The sequence below is a fragment of the Macaca fascicularis genome, chromosome X (genome assembly GCF_037993035.2).
Source record: "Macaca fascicularis isolate 582-1 chromosome X, T2T-MFA8v1.1".
Taxonomy (NCBI): Eukaryota; Metazoa; Chordata; class Mammalia; order Primates; family Cercopithecidae; genus Macaca; species Macaca fascicularis.
The window spans coordinates 124741146-124762643 of record NC_088395.1 but is presented as its reverse complement, the minus strand read 5'-3'; the positions used below and the strand labels follow the sequence as shown (position 1 = coordinate 124762643).

The 21498-nt window shown below is 40.9% G+C and overlaps 1 protein-coding gene across 5 annotated transcripts in view; it reads right to left on the bottom strand.

Moving 5' to 3' along the window:
• The window catches only part of WDR44 (WD repeat domain 44), a 102165-nt gene that overhangs the window by 15743 nt on the left and 64924 nt on the right, over positions 1-21498 (bottom strand). For all 5 annotated transcript variants that reach the window (XM_065538054.1, XM_065538055.1, XM_005594437.4 and 2 more), the window contains one exon: positions 1666-1779. In XM_065538054.1, coding sequence (XP_065394126.1) covers positions 1666-1779 — 114 coding nt within the window. The remainder of the gene's footprint in view (positions 1-1665; positions 1780-21498) is intronic.

Sequence of the window (21498 nt, the reverse complement as noted above, 5' to 3'; positions counted from 1 at the left end):
TGTGGACTGAAACTATTTTAAAACACAGAAAACATTTACTAGAAAAATGAAATAAAAATAAAAGGCATATAAAATATAAGCCCCATTTTGTATTATTATACAAAATAGAAGCCCAGGTTTTAAAAGACTAAACAGGTACAAACTTAATGTGAAAACTGCCATAAACACTTCTAAATAGTTTACTCTTGGTTTCTGCACTTATCTCTTCACAGACTGATATTCTATATTCATATTGTCAGGGACCAGGAAGACCAGGTGGTTTATAGGCTAGCACTAGTCCTTAAAAATGCACATTACTCACTTGAGACAATTAGGTAGCTGGATAGATACTAAATCATATTACTGCTGCCTCCTAAGAGATAGAATGGAAATAAAGTATAAAATGGAAAGAAAGTATAAAAAATTCATGATTTCTTAAATCTTTCAATGTGTCCAACATTTGTTATTTTTGTCATCCTGTTTCCTTGTAGTGATTAGCTATTGTGACACTGGAATGGGCTAGAGAGTAATGCTCCAAAGTCATGGGGTTTGAACCTAAACTCCCGTAACTCCCTAGCTATATGCCTTTAGGCATGTTCTTTAACACATATGACCCTTGTTTTTTAAAATCCTTGATAAAGAAATGTCAACAATCTCATAAGGTTGTTTTGAGGGTATGAACAGAGCACATGTAAAGTACTTAACTTTTGTCTGTGTCCCCAGTGGCTAAAATGCTACTTGGCAGATAGTGATGATGATAATGATGATGACTGCTAATATTAATTGGGCATTATTATGTTCTAGGCAAGCGTTTTATATTTACTAACTCAGTTAATCATTATCATCATTGCTAATATTAATTGAGCACTTATGTTCTAGGCAAGTGTTTTATATTTACTAACTCAGTTAATCTTTCCCTATTATAACCCTATGAGGGTTTTTCAAAAATATATTTTATATTTTTTTATATTATATATTTTTATATTTTTATTATGTCTATTTTGCAGATGAGGCATGGGGAGGTTAAATAACTTGCCCAAGGTCACACAACATAAGGGGCAGACTAGGAAGAATATATACCTTGGGAGTCTGGCTCCAGAGGTCATTTCTTCACCAGGTGGTAAAATGATCAACGGATATGTTTTGAGTGAATGAAAAGTACTTGGTACATAGCAGGTATAGTTGCACAGGTTCTCAATTTTTTTTAAACTATTAAATATTTCCTCCATGAAGCAAACAAGGGAATAGTCAGTGAGATAGGAAGTGAATCTAGAACATACAGTGCTCCAAAATCAAGTAGTTCAAGAAAGATCAATAGCATCAAATCATCAAATGCCAGAGAAAGGTTAAGGAGAATGAGTTCAAAGAAAAGGTATTAATTCTGGTAAGAAGGTGGTTATAACAGTTAATTTTATGTATCAACTTAGCTAGTACTAAATTATTTAATTATTAAGCTAGTACTCAATTATTTAATCAAACACCAATCTCGTTGTTGCTGTGAAGGTATTCTGCACATGTAATTAATCCACACTCAGTTGATTTTAAGTAAAGGCGATCACCCTTGACTATGTGGGTGGGCCTCATCCAATCAGTTGAGGTTTCCCAGAGAAGAAATTCTGCTTTAAGACTATAGTATCAGCTCCTTACACACAGAATTAATATATGATTCAAATAAGAATTTCTTACTTTAGACCATGAAAGATCAAGGAGATCAGCAGTATGCCCTTTATATTTGCAAAATGGCCGTTGCCGAAAGGGTGCGTTTTTATCATCAGGGTCTTCATCAGTTCCACTGCATACCTATTCGGATATAAAGATAAACTCTGAAACTGCAATGTAAAATTAGTTTCACATTCTTCCCACCCCATCTGTTCTCTCACCATTTTGTATGATGCCTGCTTGAAATCTTGAGTCACCAAAAGCAAGCTCCCCTTTATGCTGATTTACTACTTAGTACCTCTTCATCTTCTTGCCCTAACAAACCAGGGTCATCCCTGAAGACATTGTGCTACCACAATCTTTTCCCTCCTTAACAGAGCCCCCACTTTGTCCTTTTTCTAAGCAACTGTTCCTTCAGGAGAGGTGAGGGCCAGTACCGGGGTGAATCATGATTGGTCTAAGTTAATGAAGATTAGCTGATTTCCGTTCCCAGTGATGACTTGTTAGGCCTGTGGTACAATTTCCATTAATTAGACATTGGGCAAAGTTTATGGGGCGGGGATGAGGGGAGGCTTCTAGAGATATTTTCTCACCCTTAAAAAGGGGCATACTAATAGGACTCCTCCTTTCCTGCATCTGAACATTGCTGTCTTCATGTGACAACTAAGACTGTAGCAGCCATCTTAAGACCATGAGCATAAAAAGCCGAATGGAACAAAACAAAGAGTACAAAGCAAGGAGATAGTAGGATGATGCTACTGAGCTGCTGAATTAACCAACCCTGGAACCGCCTTACCTCCAGAGTTGCTTCCTCATTGTTTAAGCCATTTTCAGTTGGATTTCTGTTATTTGAAGTCAAAAGCATACTGACAGAGGTAGGTAGAAAATAATGCTATACATGTGTACTGTGCATCTAGTTACAACATGCTTTCATATTCATTATCTGAATAAATTCTAACAACTCTGTGAGGTAGGTGCTAACATTATAAAGATAAAGAAATTAGTATAAACAAACAAACAAAACACAAAAAAACCCCCTGAGGATCAAAGAGGTTAAAATAATATTTTAAAGGCCACACAGCCACCTGTGAACAGCAGAATCAAAGCAGTAATATAAGTCATCTAACTGTACGTCCAAAGTTTGTCCTTCAAATGTTTTACATGACGTAGCATGAGCAAGAACAGAGGGTTAGCTAAGCCTTGCATATTTAGGGAAAGGTAGTTAGGATGACGAGGACAGAGAAAACAGTATATGGAGATGTAGTTGGAAATTAGGGTAGAAAGGTACTTTGAGATCACGTTTAAAAAGGCCTCGGTGGCCGGGTGCGGTGGCTCAAGCCTGTAATCCCAGCACTTTGGGAGGCCGAGATGGGCGGATCACGAGGTCAGGAGATCGAGACCATCCTGGCTAACACGGTGAAACCCCGTCTCTACTAAAAAATACAAAAAAACTAGCCGGGCGAGGTGGCAGGCGCCTGTAGTCCCAGCTACTCGGGAGGCTGAGGCAGGAGAATGGCGTAAACCCGGGAGGCGGAGCTTGTAGTGAGCCGAGATCCGGCCACTGCACTCCAGCCTGGGCAACAGAGCGAGACTCCGTCTCAAAAAAAAAAAAAAAAAAAAAAGGCCTCGGCCAGGCACGGTGGCTCAGGCCTGTAATCCCAGCATTTTGGGAGGCCGAGACAGGCAGATCACCTGAGGTTGGTAGTTTGAGACCAGCCTGACCAACATGGAGAAACCCCGTCTCTACTGAAAACACAATATTAGCCGGGTATGGTGGCACATGCCTGTAATCCCAGCCACTTGGGAGGCTAAAGCACGAGAATCGCTTGAACCTGGGAGGCGGAGGTTGCTGTGAGCTGAGATTACGCCATTGCACTCCAGCATGGGCAACAAGAACGAAACTCTGTCTCCAAAAATAAATAAATAGATAAATAAATAAAATAATAAAAAGGCCTCAAATTTGTGGCTTAAAAGTTCAGACATGGAGAGCCAACACAGGTTTCTGAAAGGAAAAAATACACCACCATCTTACCGGTGCTTCAGAAAAAGAACTCTGGGCAGTAATGTAAAAGATGGTTTGGAGAGAGCATGGAGGCAGGAAAAGTAGTGAATAAGTTTAAGTAAGAATAATGAGGGCCTAAATTAGGACAGTGGCATGGGGATAGATTAAAAACTACCACTATTATTCATGTAGAACTTTATAGTTTATAAAAATCTTCACATCAACCATGGAGGTAGACCACCAACACAGACTCCTGTAACTTTTGCCAAGCACTTCTAATGCTAGATGACTACCATCCCCGCCCCCCTCAATTTTGCTACCAGACTAGTGAGCACTGCGGGAGACATACAGCTAAATAGGCTTCCCTCATTACATACAAATCAGATTTGGAGTTTCACTCTTGTTGCCCAGGCTGGCGAGCAATGGCATGATCTTGGCTCAATGCAACCTCTGCCTCCCAGGTTCAAGCCATTCTACTGCCTCAGCTTCCCAAGTAGCTGAGGTAACAGGCACATGCCACCACGCCTGGCTAATTTTTTATATTTTTGGTAGACACAGGGTTTCACCATGTTGGCCAGGCTGGTCTTGAACTCCTGACCTCAGGTGATCCACCCGCCTCGGCCTCCCAAAGTGCTGGGATTACAGGTGTGAGCCACCACGACCAGACTAAAGTTTTTTTTTTTTTTTTTTTCCAGACGGGGTCTCACTCTGTCGCCCAGGCCCAGGCTGGAGTGCAGCGGTGCGATCTTGGCTAACTGAACCTCCTCACCCCTGGGTTCAAGCGATTCTCCTGTCTCAGCCTCCCGAGTAGCTGGGACTACAGGAGCCCACCACCGTGCCCGGCTAATTTTTGTATTTTTAGTAGAGACGGGGTTTCACCATCTTGGCCAGGCTGGTCTCGAACTCCTGACCTCATGATCCACCCGCCTCGGCCTCCCAAAGTGCTGGGATTACAGGAGTGAGCCACCGCACCCGGCCTAAATTTTTTAAATTATAAAGTAATACATGATCAGCGTAGACAATTCGGAAAACAAAAAACAGAAAAATTAAAATCACCCCAAACCTGCTAACATTTTGTCTCTCTCTTCAACTTTTCATTTTTAAAAAATGCATTTGAAATCATATTAAACATGAAATTTACCAACCTTCCCATTATACCATGAGCATTTTCTGTATTTCATGCTTTGAAAACATTTAGTAGCTGCATAATATGGATGCATCACGATTAATTATTCTTCCTTTGTTGGTCACTTAGATATTTCCAACTTTTCTGCTAGTAAAAACAGTAATTTGGCCAGGCGTGGTGGCTCATGCCTGGGATAATCCCAGCACTTTGGGAGGCTGAGGCAGCCAGATCACCTGAGGTCAGGAGTTGGAGACCAGCCTGGCCAACATGGTGAAACTCCATCTCCACTAAAAATACAAAAATTAGCCGGGCGTGGTGTGCACCTGTAATCCCAGCTACTAGGGAGGCTGAGGCAAGAGAATCACTAGAACCCGAGCCAGACTCCACCTCAAAAACAGAAAACAAACAAACAAATAAAACCCAGCAATTCAATGAATGCCCTGGAACATGAATCTTTATCCATATTTGACTATTTCCTTATTATTATCATTATTATTATTATTATTTTGAGACTGAGTCTTGCTCTGTTGCCCAGGCTGGAGTGCAGTGGCACGATCTTGGCTCATTGCAACCTCCGCCTCCTGGGTTCAAGCAATCCTCCTGCCTCAGCCTCCCAAGAATCTGGGATTATAGGCACACGGCACCACGTCTGTCTAATTTTTGTATTTTTAGTAGAGACAGGGTTTCACTATGTTGGCCAGGCTGGTCTTGAACTCCTGATCTCAAGTGATCCACCTGCCTCAGCCTCCCAAAGTGCTGGGATTACAGGCGTGAGCCAGTGCTCCTGGCCTATTTCTTTATCTTTATATTAGGGTTATTACTGGGTCATAAAGTTCAAACCTGAAACTTTTATAGTCTCTGGTTTTTTTTTTTAATGTTTAGCGTATTTCCTTAAAGTCTTTTATCTATGAATATTTATAAGGCCAGGCATGGTAGTTTGTCCCTGTAATCCCAGTGCTTTGGGAGGCTGAGGCAGAAGCATTGCTTGAGGCCAGGAGTTTGAGACCAGCCTGGACAACATAGTGAGACTGTCTCTATAAAAATAATAATAATAATAATTTTTTTTTTGAGATGGAGTCTTGCTCTGTCACTCAGGCTGGAGTGCAGTGGTACAATCTTGGCTCTCTGCAACCTCTGCCTCCTGGGTTCAAGCAATTCTCATCCCTCAGTCTCCTAAGCAGCTGAGATTACAGGTGGCTGTCACCATACCTGGCTACATTTTGTATTTTTAGTAGAGACGGGGTTTCACGATGTTGGCCAGGCTGGTCTTGAACTCCTGATCTCAAGTGATCCACCCACCTCGACTTCCGAAGTGCTAGGATTACAAGTGTAAGCCACCGTGCCTAGCCCAAAAATTATTTTTTAATAAAAAAATAGGCCAGGCACGGTGGCTCACGCTTGTAATCCCGGCACTTTGGGAGGCCGAGGTGGGTGGATCACGAAGTCAGGAGAGGGAGACCATCCTGGCTAACATGGTGAAACCCCGTCTCTACTAAAAATACAAAAAAATTAGCCGGGCGTGGTGGCGGGCACCTGTAGTCCCAGCTACTCGGGAGGCTGAGGCGGGAGAATGACCTGAACCCGGGAGGCGGAGCTTGCAGTGAGCCAAGATCGCGCCACTGCACGTCAGCCTGGGTGACAAAGCAAGACTCCATCTCAAAAAAAAAAAAAAAAAAAAAAGCTTCCTGCCCTCCTGGAGCTTACTTCATGGTGGAGAGGATGTACTGAGATGGCTCGAGCAGTTTCTGTCAATAATATGAACTAATGAGTTAGTTACAGATGTCTGCCCATTTTGCCAGGCATGGTGGCTTATGCCTGTAATTCCAGCACTTGGGAGGCCGAGGCGGGCGGATCACGAGGTCAGGAGATCGAGAGCATCCTGGCTAACAAGGTGAAATCCTGTCTCTACTAAAAATACAAAAAATTAGCCGGGCGTGGTGGCAGGCGCCTGTAGTCCCAGCTACTCAGGAGGCTGAAGCAGGAGAATGGCGTGAACCCGGGAGGTGGAGCTTGTAGGTCACTGCACTCCAGCCTGGGGGACAGAGAGAGACCCCGTCTCAAAAAAAAAAAAAGTCAGGCATGGTGGTGCTTGCCTATAGCACAAGCTACCCAGGAGACTGAGGTGGGAGGTGCGAGGATTGCTTGAACCCAGAAGTTCGAGGTCACAATGTGCTATGACGGTACCACAGCACTCCAGCATGGGTGACAGAGGGAGATTCTTACCCCTTAAAAAATATATGTATATTTATAGGTGCTTTTTAGTCAAAATTGTGATAATATTGTATCCAATTTTACATTCTGCTTTTTTCACTTTATGTTTTATTGTGACCATTTTTAACATCATTAAATAGTCTTTGAAAACAATTTAAGGACTGCATGTATTTTACTGCATGGGTTATACCAGTTTTTATTATTTTCCAACTGTTAGAAATTAAAGTTGTTGCCGGGTGTGGTGGCTCACGCCTGCAATCCCAGCACTTTGGGAGGCCGAGGCAGGTGGATCACCTGAGGTCGGGAGTTCAAGACCAGCCTGACCAACATGGAGAAACCCCGTCTCTACTAAAAATACAAAATTAGCCAGGGTGGTGGCGCATGCCTGTAATCCCAGCTACTCAGGAGGCTGAGGCAGGAGAATTGCTTGAACCCGGGAGGCGGAGGTTGCGGTGAGCCGAGATAGCGCCATTGCACTCCAGCCTGGGCAAAAACAGTGAAACTCTGTCTCAAGAAAGAAAGAAATTAAAGTTGTTCAAATTTTAGCTATTATGAGATGAGAATCTTTTTACTAATCTTTCAGAATATCTAATAATTTTTTGGTTTCTTTTTGTTTTTTGTTCCATTTTTTGGTATTTATTTTTTCTTGATTATTCCTTTATGATAAATTATTAAAGGTAGAATTACCAAGTAAAATGTTATATACATATATTTTTCTAGTTTTCTTTCTTTCTTTTTTTTTTTGAGATAGGGTCTTGTTCTGTTGCCCAGGCTAGAGTGCAGTGGCATGGCTTCGGCTCACTGTAACCTCCGCCTCTTGGGCTCCAGCGATCCTTTCACCCCAGCCTCCTGAGTAGCTGGGACCACAGGCATGTGCCACCACACTCAGCTAATTTTTTGTGTTTGTTTGTAGAGACAGGGTCTCTCTTTGTTGCATGGGCTGGTCTTGAACTCCTGGGCTCAAGTGATCCTCCTGCCTTTGCCTCTCAAAGTGCTGGGATTACAGGGATGAGCCACCATGCCCGGCCATTGTCTATTTTTTATTATGGGCATTTTAAATATATACAAAAGTAGATGGAAGACTATAATGAACTCCATATAATATAATGAACCCCATGCATCCATCACCTGCTTTGATAATTATCAAAATTTTACCTACTTTATCAATCTTCCCATTTTTGTTTAGTTTTGCTGCAGCATTGAAAGCAAGATCTAGACACTAATAATTTTATCAGTAGACACTTCTATATATACCACCAAATGATAACCCTTCTTTTAAATATGATTACCATGCCATTCTGAGGCCTAAAAAATACCATTTATACCATCTAGTATCTAATCCATACTCAAATTTTCTAATTATCTAAAGATTTTCTTTTTGAGACAGTCTCGCTCTGTTGCCCAGGCTGGAGTGCAGTGGCGCCATCTCAGCTCACTGCAACCTCCGCCTCCCGGGTTCAAGTGATTCTCCTGCCTCAGCCTCTGGAGTAGCTGGGTCTACAGGCACACGCCACCACTCCCAGCTAATTTTTTTGTATTTTTAGTAGAGACGGGGTTTCACCATGTTGGCCAGGCTGGTCTCTAACTCCTGACCTGAGGTGATCATCTGCCTCGGCCTCCCAAAGTGCTGGGATTACAGGCGTGGGCCACCACACCTGGCCTATCTAAAGATATTATAAAGTTGGGTTGCTATGGAAAATTATAAGGCTTTTGACATTCATTAGCACATACAATATGTAGCAGATATATTGTATTGCTTATTTGGAACACCAGAATGAACAAGACATTTCTTAACTTTTTTTTTTGAGATGGAGTCTTGCTCTGTTGTCTAGGTTGGAGTGCAGTGGCACGATCTTGGCTCACTGCAACCTCCACCTCCCAGGTTCAAGTGGTTCTCCTGTCTCAGCCTCCCGAGGAGCTGGGAATACAGGTGCCTGCCACCACACCCGGCTAATTTTTGTATTTTTAGTAGAGACGGGGGTTTCACCTTGTTGGTCAGGCTGGTCTCGAACTCCTGACTTCAGGTGATCTGCCCACCTTGGCCTCCCAAAGTGCTGGGATTACAGGCATAAGCCACCATGCCTGGCCCTCATCTTCTTATAGTTTTTTCTCAGTATAGAAGTCAGAATGATCCTTTTAAAATATATCAGATTATGTCATTCTCTGTTTGAAAACCCACTAATTCCCATCTTACTCAGAGCAAAAGCCAAAGTCCTTGCAACGGCCTGTATGTTCTGATCCCCGCATCCACACCTCTATGTTTTCCTTTTCTATTTTCCTCTCCTCCTCACTCACTGGCTCCAGCTGACCAGGCCTTGCTGCTGTTTCTTGAGCACACCAGAACTCCTGCCTTATAGCAGCTTCACTTGCTGCTCTCTGTACCTGGAATGGTCTTATCATATGATCATTTCCTTACCTCCTTCGTATTTTGCTTGAACAACAACTTTTCAGTGAAGCTTTGCTCACCCACCTTATTTACTCCCTGACATCCCACTTTGTCTGTTTTACTTTTCTTCACAATACTGATTACCTTTGGAGATACACATGCAAAATAACCCCATGAAATTGGACTCTTATATTACACCATATACAAAAATAAACTCAAAATGTATTAAATACTTAAATGTAAGGCCTGAAGCTGTAAAACTCCTAGAAGAAAACAGGAAAAAAGCTTCTTGACATTGGCCTTGGCAATGATTTCTTGGATATGACACCACAAGCACCAGCAACAAAAGTAAAAATAGACAAAGGGGACTGTATCAAACTAAAAAGCTTCTGCACAATAAAAGAAACAACCAACAACATGAAAAGGCAACTTACAGAATGGGAGAAAATATTTGCAAACCATATCTAATGAATGGTTAATATCTAAAATATATAAGAAACTCCTACAACTGAATGTCAAAAACCCCAAAATTCAAACAACCCAATTTTTAAAATAGGCAAAGGACCTAAATAGACATTTCTCCAAAGAAGACATACAAATGGCCAATGAGTATATGAAAAGGTGCTCAACATCACCAATTAATCAGGTGATTTGACTTCCAAATCAAAACCACAATGATATATCACCTCACACCTATTAGGATGACCATTATATATATATAAAAAAAAGATAACAAGCACTAGTAAAGATGTGGATAAAATGGAACCCTGCACACTGTTGACGGGAATGTAAATTGGTGCACCTACTATGAAAACCAGTATGAAAGTTCCTGAAAAAATTTAAAATAGAACTACCATATGATCCTGCAATTCCACTTCTGGGTATATATTTAAAGTAAATAAAATCAGTATGTCAGAGAGGTTTCTGAACTCCCATGTTCACTGCAGCATTATTCACAATAGCCTAGACATGGAAACAACCTAAATGTTCATTGACAGATGAATGGATAAAGAAAATGTGGCATATACACACAACAGAATAATATTCAGTCATAAAAAGAAAATCCTGGCATTTGTGATACATGAATGAAACTGGAAGACATTATGCTAAGTGAAATTAAGCCAGATACTTTTTGGACAAATACTACGTAATGCCACTTATATGATGAACCTAGAAACATCAAACTCATAGAAGCAGAGTAGAACAGTGATTGCGAGGCCCTGGGGCTGGGGAAACAGGTGGTATTAGTCAAAGGGTACAAAGTTTCACTTTCAGAATGATAAGTTCGAGAGATCTATTATATAGCACAGTGCCTACAGTTCACAATACCGTATCGTATACTTAATAAATAAGAGGATGAGAATAAACTTTTATAGGTGATGCTTGGGTTATGGCACAGATTGTGGTGATGGTTTCATGCTTATATACTTATCTCCAAACTCATTAAGTTCTATATAATAAATATATACAGCTTTTCGTATACCAATAATACCTTAATAAAGTGGTTTAAAAAATTAACTTATAGCCTGGTGCAGTGGCTCATGCCTGTAATCCCAACACTTTGGGAGGCCAAGGCGGATGGATCACCTGAGGTCAGGAGTTTGAGACCAGCCTGGCCAACATGGTGAAACCCCGTCTCTACTAAATACAAAAAATTAGCTGGGAGTGGTGGTGTGTGCCTGTAATCCCAGCTACTTGGGAGGCTGAGGCAGGAGAATCGCTTGAACCCAGGAGGCAGAGGTTGCAGTGAGCCAAGATTGTGCCACTGCATTCCAGTCCAGGCAACAAGAGTGAAACTCTGCTCAAAAAAACAAACAAAAAAAACCTTATAAAATTTACTTATTTTAATTTTCTGTCTTATTTCACTAGAATGCATGCTCCATTCTATTTTTGTCTCTTGTTCACAGATATTTTTGTCTCTTTTGTTCACTTACTATATCTCTAGCTCCTAGAACAGTGATTAATAAAAATAGTAGGCACTTAATAAACATCTGTAGACTGAATGAAGACATAGTCCCAGACCTCAAGATGTCAACTACTGGAGCATAATGGTTAAAAACATAAGCTCTAGAGACAGAGCAGGGTTCTAATTCTGATGCTATGACTGTGTGAAATTGTTGAGTTACTTAACAGCTCTAAACCTTCATTTGTAAAGTGAGGTTATGAATAGTACCAAGAAAAATCTGTATCAAATGCTGCGTACCTACATTTCACAAAAATTCTCTCTCACTCCCTTATAGTTAACTTTCTTTACCCAAGTTCTAGATTCTAATGATATACTCTCAGAATTTTTTTTTTTTTTTGAGACAGAGTTTTGCTCTTGTCACCCACGCTGGAGTGCAATGGCATGATCTTGGCTCACTGCAACCTCCGCCTCCCGGGTTCAAGCGATTCTCCTGCCCCAGTCTCCTGAGTAGCTGGGATTATAGGTACATACCACCATGCCCAGCTAATTTTTGCATTTTTAGTAGAGACGGGGTTTCACCATGTTGGCCAAGCTGGTCTTGAATACTTGCCCTCAGGTGATCTGCCTACCTCAGCCTCTCAAAGTGCTAGGATTACAGGCATGAGCCACTGTGCCTGGCCCAAAAAAATTTATTTGAGACAGGGTCTTGCTCTGTTGCCCAGGCTGGACTGCAGTGGTGATCACAGCTCACTATAACCTCAAACTCCTGAGCTCAGGTGATCCTCCTGCCTCAGCCTCCCAAGTAGCTGGGACTACAGGTACATGCCACCATGCTTGGCTTTTTTTTTTTTTTTAATGGAGACATAGTCTTGTTACGTTACCCAGGCTAGTCTCAAACTCCTGGACTCAAGCGATCCTCCTGCCTGGGCCTCCCAAAGTGCTGGGATTATAAGCATGAGCCACTGCACCTGGCCTATTCTCAAAAATTTTAAGCAGCAGTTAAATGCTATAACACCTATGCTAATGTTCCCCTAATCATGCACATTAAACATAAATTTGCAAGAAAAACATTAATTTCTAGGTAAATAGCATACTTGCAGCTTCTAGTATCAAAAAGAAATTTTATACTTATTAAAATGGATACAGTATATTCATATTTGCAATCTGACGCAATTATCAATTCTTAGAAACCATGAGGTCTAACAGTCTCTGCAAAAGCCAACTACTAAAAAAATCCCTACTTTATAAATCTCTAAGATAATGGAGTATATTAAACATGTACCTCTACCTCTTCCTGACTTTCTTACATTTGTTGAGCTAATTTTGAAAATCAACAGAAACAGAAAATAGCCAGAATTCTAGGCTTGGCATTACCAATGCATAGGTGAGCGATCTTGGGTACATCCCTCTGTATGTTCAACTGTACAATACTTTTATATATTATATTTCACACAGATGCTAAGACAAAAGACTGAAAAAGTACTTCAAAAGAGATGAAAAAGATATCACCATCATAAGAAAAAAAAGAATACACACATCAGGAACATAAATTCCATTGTGTTTACTGTGCCTCACTGTGGCTAGCACTAGGTTAAAAGATAATTCCTGGTGTCAAACTCTAATGGCATGTGAAATAGAAGCCTCTTTTAACTGTCCCCAAATAAAATGACAGAAGGGAAACAAACCCCAAATGATCTCTTCCCGAAAACAATGGATATAAATGTTATTTCTCATGTAAAAAGGCTTTGTATTCAATAAAATTTGAGTTACTAAGGTTTGTTTGGGGTTAGATGGATGTACTTAAGGATCTATAAGTAGGATTGCTGAAATAAGCACAATAAAAGATACTACAGATAGTCTCTATTTTTAATAGTAATCAATGCCTGGAAACTGTGTATGGTAAATTAAACTAATAAAAGCAAGTCTTTTTCCCTAAAGCAAAGCAGTTAAAATTATCACTGCCACATTAGTCAGTGAGGCTTTATGGAGGAAGTGGGCCATGAAGAATGGGCATGCTTTGAAAAGAAAGACGATCAAGGCATCCAAATAAGGGGAACAATAGGAATAAAGGTCCACAGGCAGGAATTCAACATGATTACAGGCCTACTACAGTCAGGAACGGAATTAGATTCCAAGGATACTAAAATCTGTGAAGTACAGTTCTTTGCCTTCAATCAGCCCAGAGCCTACCCAGGGAGACTAATAAGAAAGATGTGGTAATATCGGTATAAAAGTACCTATGATGTACTATTAGAATACAAATGAAGAACAATTTTACCTGCTGGATTCAGGGAAAATAATAAGATATTTGAGCTGAATCTTGAAGGATAAGTAGGGCTTTGCCCTGTGAAGGAAACAGAGGGCATCTGTGGCAAAGCAAACAGCAGGGACAGAGACATGAAGGTGAAAGTGTTTAGTGTACAGACCTGTATCAGGCATGGCTGGTAGGATGTACAGGCACTAGGGAATTGGAACTGAGTCAAAAGTTAAGATTAGGCAATATAGGGAAGAATCTTATTGTGAAGGCGATAAAGGGCCGTCAAAAGATTTTAAACCACAAAGCCGGGCGTGGTGGCTCACGCCTGTAATCCCAGCACTTTGCGGGGCCGAGGTGGGAGGATCACTTGAGGTCAGGAGTTTAAGACCAGCCTGGCCAACATGGTGAAACCCTATCTCTACTAAAAACACAAAAATTAGCTGGGTGTGGTGGTGAGTGCCTGTAATCCCAGTTACTTGGGAGGCTGAGGCAGGAGAACCCCTTGAACCCGGGAGGCGGAGCTTGCAAGTGAGCCGAGATCATGCCACTGCACTCCAGCCTTGGCAACAGAGCAAGACTCTGTCTCAAAAAAAAGAAAAAAAAAAAAAAATTAAACCACAAAATGGCACAGTTAATTTGTTTCGAAAAACCTGGCTGGCTGGTGGCAGTGTAGAAACTGAATTGGGTAGAGACCAGAGGCAGAAAAAACAATTAGGAGACTATGGCAAGCATTTAAATGAGCGTTAAAGTCCTAGATGATATGTGTGACAATTAGGGATGAGGGGGTAAGTTCCACAGGTATTTGTGAGTGGGGGTAGAGTGGCTAGGAATTTGTTACTAATTTGATATGTGGGTAAGGAAGAAAAAGTAATGGAGTATTTTTGATTGAGTTGAAAAGGTAACTTGTAGATAGATGTTGATGCCACTAAATAAGGTTCAGAAGTGAGGAGAAGCAGGTTTGTGGGTGAATGATGAAAATATTTCAATGAATGATCATAAAGATGACAGATTTGTTTAAAGTAGCAATAATTATATTAAGTTTAAATGGTATAAATGTACCAATTAAAAAACAGAAACTGGCAGAGTGGGTAAAAAAACATGATCTAACTATATGCTATCTATAAGAAACATTTTAAACATAATGGGATGCCATCATGGCAGACAGGAGGCAGGACTAGATTGCAGCTCCTACTCAGATGGACAGAGCAGCATGTGGAGGCTCACACCATGAATTTTAGCTGCAGATCGACTGCAAGAAAGAACCAGGAATCCCAAGAGAACCCACAGACCCTCTGAAGGAAGCAGAATGCTCCTGCAGGACCCAGGAGATACCCCGAATACTGTGAGTGCCGAAACTGCATAACTAGGAAAGGGAGATCCTCCTCTCCTGAACGCACACCCCCACTGGGGAAACTGAAGGGCTGTTTGCAGAAGTTTCTGACCTTACCTGGAGCTGAGTCAATTTAGAGAGCCCAGCGAAATATAGAAGTAGAGGAAGCAGCAGGAAAGCCCTGGGAGCTCGCCGGGTCTTCAAGCAGGCCATTCCTGTTTGGCACCACAGGGTTCCTTCGGGAGGGCACCAGAGGAGCAGGGAGAGGAAACACTATAGGGAGAAGGAAGTCTCCAGCTGAACTCTGTAACAATTTGAACTGGCAAGAAGCCTCCTGGCCAGAAGGGGGAGGGCACAAATCCGGTGTGCAGACTCCATAGGTGGGGGAAGAACCAAGCCCTTTTCTTTAGCAGCTGGGAAGTGGGTAGCCTGGGGCAAGTTCTCAGGCCGGATCCCACACTGCCTGGAAACAGACTTGGGGCTGTTGAGGAAGCATGCTGGGAGTAAGACTGGCCCTTCGGTTTGCATGGGGGCTGGGTGAGGCCTGTGACTGCCAGCTTTCCCCCACTTCCCTGACAACCTGCATGACTCAGCAGAGGTGGCCATAATCCTTCTAGGTACGCAACTTCATTGACCTGGGAACATCACATCCATCCCCCACAGCAGCCTCAGCAAAACCCAACCAAGGAGATTCTGAGCTCAGACACACCTAGCCCTGTCCCCACCTGATGGGCCTTCCTTATCCACCCTGGTAGCTGAAGACAAAGGGCATATACTCTTGAGAGTTCTAGGGCCCCACCCCCCGCCATTTCCACTCCATGCTACCATAGCTTGATGCTCTTTGGAAAGCGCCACCTCCCAGCAGGAGGCCAACCAGCACAAAAATAGAACATTAAACCACCAAAGCTAAGAACCCTCACAGAGTCCATTTCACCCCCCTGCCACTTTCACCAGTACAGGTGCTGGTGTCCATGGCTGAGAGACCCATAGACAGTAAACATCACAGGACTCTCTGCAGACAACCTCCAGTACCAGCTCAGAGCTGTGTAGACTTGCTGGGTGGTTAGACCCAGAAGAGACATAACAATAACTGCAGCTCGGCTCACAGGAAGCCACATCCATAGGAAAAGGGGGAGAGTACTGCATCAAGGGAACACCCTGTGGGACAAAAGAATGTGAACAACAGCCTTCAGCCCTAGACTCTGACAGAGCCTACCCAAATGAGAAGGAACTGGAAAACCAACTCTGGTAATATGACAAAACAAGGCTCTTTAACACCTCCCAAAAAATCACACTAGTTCATCAGCAATGGATCCAAACCAATAAGAAATCCCTGATTTAACTGAAAAAGAATTCAGGTTAGTTATTAAGTTAATCAGGGAGGCACCAGAGAAAGGCATAGCCCAATGCAGGGAAATCCAAAAAACAATACAAGAAGTGAAGGGAGAAATATTCAAAGAAATGGACAGCATAAAGAAAAAAACAATAAGAACTTCAGGAAACACTGTATACACCTATAGAAATGCAAAATGCTCTGGAAAGTTTCAGCAATAGAATTGAACAAGTAGAAGAAAGGAATTCAGAGCTCGAAGACAAGGTCTTCAAATTAACCCAATACAACAAAGACAGAAAAAAGAATAAGAGAATATGAACAAAGCCTCTACGAGGTCTGGGATTATGTTAAACAACCAAACCTAAGAATAATTGATGTTTCTGAGGAAGAAGAGATGTCTGAAAGTTTGAAAAACATATTTGGGGGAATAATCAAGGGAAATTTCCCCGGCCTTGCTCGAGACGTAGACATTCAAATACAAGAAGCACAAAGAACACCTGGGAAATTCATCACAAAACGATCATCGCCTAGGCACACTGTCATCAGGTTATCTAAAGTTAAGACAAAGGAAAGAATCTTAAGAGCTGTGAGACAAAAGCACCAGGTAATGTATAAAGGAAAACCTATCAGATTAACAGCAGATTTCTCAGCAGAAACCCTACAATCTAGAAGGGATTGGGGCCCTGTCTTCAGCCTCCTCAGACAAAACAATTATCAGCTAAGAATTCTGTATCCAGTAAAACTAAGTATCATATGTGAAGGAAAGACACAGTCGTTTTCAGACAAACAAATGCTGAGAGAATTTGCCACTACCAAGCCACCACTAAAAGAACTGCTAAAAGGAGCTCTAAATCTTGAAACAAATCCTGGAAACACATCAAAACAGAATCTCTTTAAAACGTAAATCACACAGAACCTATAAAACAAAAATGTAAGTTAAAAAGCAAAAACAAAACAAAACAAAAAAACAAGGTACACAGGAAACAAATAATACTATGAGGTATCTCACATCTCAATACTAACATTGAATGTAAGTGGTCTAAATGCTCCACTTAAAAGATACAGAGACACAGAATGGATAAGAACTCACCAACCATCTGCTGTCTTCAGGAGACATAAGGACTCAAATAAACTTAAAGTAAAGGGGTGGTAAAAGGCGCTTCATGCAAATGGACACCAAAAACGAGCAAGGGTAGCTATTCTTATATCAGACAAAACAAACTTTAAAGCAACAGCATTTAAAAGAGACAAAGAGGAACATGATATAACGGTAAAAGGCCTTGTCCAACAGGAAAATATCACAATCCTAAACATTTATGCACCTAAGACTGGAGCTCCCAAATTTATAAACCAATTACTAACAGACCTAAGAAATGAGATAGACAGCAACACAATAATAGTGGGGGAATTCAATACTCCACTGACAGCACTAGACAGGTCATCAAGGCAGAAAGTCAACAAAGAAACAGTGAATTTAAACTATACCTTGGAACAAACAGACTTAACAGATATATATACAGAACATTCCATCCAACTGCAGAATACACATTCTATTCAACAGCACATGGAACTTTCTCCAAGACGGACCACATGACAGGCCATAAAATGAGCCTCAATAAATTTAAGAAAACTGAAATTATATCAAGCACTCAGACTACAGTGGAATACAACTGGAAATCAACTCCGAAAGGAACCTTCGAAACCATGCAAATACACGGAAATAAAATAACCTACTCCTGAATGACCACTGGGTCAAAAATGAAATCAAGATGGAAATTTAAAAATTCTTTGAACTGAATGACAATAATGAAACAACCTATCAAAACCTTTGGGATACAGCAAAGGTGGTGCTAAGAGGAAAGTTCATAGCCCTATAAATACTTACATCAAAAAGACTCAAAGAGCACAAACTGACATTCTAAGGTCACACCTCAAGGAACTAGAGAAACAAGAACAAACCAAACCCAAAGCCAGCAGAAGAAAGGAAATTACCAAGATCAGAGCAGAATTAAATGAAATTGAAACAAACAAACAAAAAATACAAAAGATAAATGAAACACAAAGCGGGTTCTTTGAAAAAATAAATAAAATTGACAGACTGTTAGCAAGATTAACCAAGAAAATGAGAGAGAAAATACAAATAACCTCATTAAGAAGAGAAACAGGAGATATTATAACTGACATCACTGAAATACAAAAGATCATTCAAGGCTACTATGAACACCTTTATGCACATAAACTAGAAAACCTAGAAGAGATGGATAAATTCCTGGAAAAACACAACCCTCCCAGCTTAAATGAGGAAGAATTAGATACCCTGAACAGACCAATGACAAGCAGCAAGACTGAAATGGTAATTTAAAAATTATCAACAAAAAAAAAGTCCAGGACTGGCCGGGTGCAGTGGATCACGCCTGTAATCCCAGCACTTTGGGAGGCCAAGGCAGGCAGATCACCTGAGGCCAGGAATTCAAGACTAGCATGGCCAACATGTTGAAACCGCATCTCTACTAAAAATACAAAAATTAGCCGGACATGGGGGTGTGCGCCCGTAATCCCAGCTACCAGGAAGGCTGAGGCAGGAGAATCGCTGGAACCCAGGAGGCACAGGCTGCAGTGAGCCGAGATCGCGCCACTGCACTCCAGCCTGGGCGACAGAGTGAGACTCCATCTCAAAAAAAGTCCAGGACCAGATGGATTCACAGCAGAATTCTACCAGACATTCAAAGAAGAATTGGTAACAATTATTTTGACACTATTCCACAAGACAGAAAAAGAGGGAATCCTCCCTAATTTATTCTATGAAGCCAGCATCACCCACTAATACCAAAACCAGGAAAGGACACAACCAAAAAAGAAAACTACAGACCAATATCCCTGATGAACAAAGATGCTAAAATCCTTAACAACACACTAGCTAACCCAAACCAACAACATATTGAAAAGATAGTCCACCAAGATCAAGTGGGTTTTACAGCAGGGATGCAGGGATGGTTTAACATATGCAAGTCAATAAATGTGATACACCACATAAACAGAATTAAAAACAAAAATCACACTATCATCTCAATAGATGCAGAAAAAGCATTCAACAAAATCCAGCATCCTTTATGATTAAAACTCTCAGCAAAATCAGCATACAGGGGACATACCTCAGTGTAATAAAAGCCATCTATGACAAACCCACAGCCAACATAATACTGAATGGGGAAAAATTGAAAGCATTCCCTCTGAGAACTGGAACAAGACAAGGATGCCCACTCTTACCACTCCTCCTCAACATAGTGTTGGAAGTCCTAGCCAGAGCAATCAGAGAAGAGAAAGAAATACAGGGCATCCAAATCGGTAAAGAGAAAGTCAAACTGTCACTGTTTGCTGACGATATGATAGTTTACCTCGAAAACCCTAAAGACTCCTCCAGAAAGCTCCTAGAACTGATCAAAGAATTCAACAAAGTTTCCAGATACAAGATTAATGTACACAAATCAGTAGTATACACCAACAGCAACCAAACGAAGAATCAAATCAATAACTCAATCACTTTTACAACAGCTGCAAAAAAAAAAAAAAAAAAAAAAAAAGAATATACCTAACCAAGGAGGTGAAAGACATCTACAAGGAAAACTACAAAAGGCTGCTAAAAGAAATCATAGATGACACAAACAAATGGAAGCACATCCCATGCTCATGGATGGTTAGAGTCAATATTGTGAAAATGACCATACTTCAGAAAGCAATCTACAAGTTCAATGCAATCCCCATCAAAATACCAACATCATTCTTCACAGAATTAGAAAAAACAATTCTAAAATTCATATGGAACCAAAAAAGAGCCCACATAGCCAAAGCAAGACTAAGCAAAATAACAAATATGGAGGTGTCACACTTCCTGATTTCAAACTATAATATAAGGCCATAGTCACCAAGACAGCATGGTACTGGTATAAACATAGGCACATAGACCAATGGAAAACAATAGAGAACCCAGAAATAAACCCAAATACTTACAGCCAACTGATCTTTGACAAAGCAAACAAAAAAAATAAAAAGTGGGGAAAGGACACCCTTTTCAACAAATGGTGCTGGGATAATTGGCTAGCCACTAGCCACGTGTATGATAATGAAACTGGATCCTCATCTCTCACCTTATACAAAAATCAACTCAAGAGGGATTAAGGACTCAAATCTAAGACCTGAAAGCATAAAAATTCTAGAAGATAACATTGGAAAAATCCTTCTAGACATTGGCTTAGGCAAGGATTTCATGACCAAGAACCCAAAAGGAAATGCAATAAAAATAAATAGTTGGGACTTAATTAAACTAAAGAGCTTTTGGACAGCAAAAGGAACAGTCAACAGAGTAAACAGACAACCCACAGAGTGGGAGAAAATCTTCACAATCTATACATCCAGCTAAGGACTAACTAATAACCAGAATCAACAACAAACTCAAACAAATCAGTAAGAAAAAAACAGTCCATCAAAAAGTGGGCTATGGACATAGACAATTCTCAAAAAAATATATACAAATGGCCAACAAACATATGAAAAAATGCTCAATATCACTAATAATCAGGGAAATGCAAATCAAAACCACAATGTGATACCACCTTACTCCTGCAAGAATGACCATAATAAAAAATCAAAAACAGATGTTGGTGCGGATGCAGTGGTCAGGGAACACTTCTACACTGCCTGTGGGAATGTAAACTAGTACAGCCACTATGGAAAACAGTGTGGAGATTCCTTAAAGAATTAAAAGTAGAACTACCATTTGATCCATCAATCCCACTATTGGGTATCTACCCAGAGGAAAATAAGTCATTATTGGAAAAAAGATACTTGCACACACACCTTTATAGCAGCACAATTCGCAACTGCAAAAACATCGAACCAACCCAAATGCCCATCAATCAACGAGCGGATAAAGAAACTGGTATATATACACGATGGAATACTACTCAGGCATAAAAAGGAATGAATTAACAGAATTTGCAGCAACCTGGATTAGACTGGAGACTATGATTCTGAGAGAAGTAACTCAGGAATGGAAAACCAAACATCGTATGTTCTCACTGATATGTGGGAGCTAAACTATGAGGACGCAAAGAGGTAAGAATGATACAACGGACTTTGGGGACTTGGGAGGAAGAGTGGGAGGGGGGCAAGGAATAAAAGACTACAAATAGGTGCAGCATATACTGCTTGGGTGATGGGTGCACCAAAATCACTAAAGAACTTATGTAACTGAATACCACCTGTATCCCAATAACTTATGGAAAAATTAAAATAAAAAAATATTTCTATGA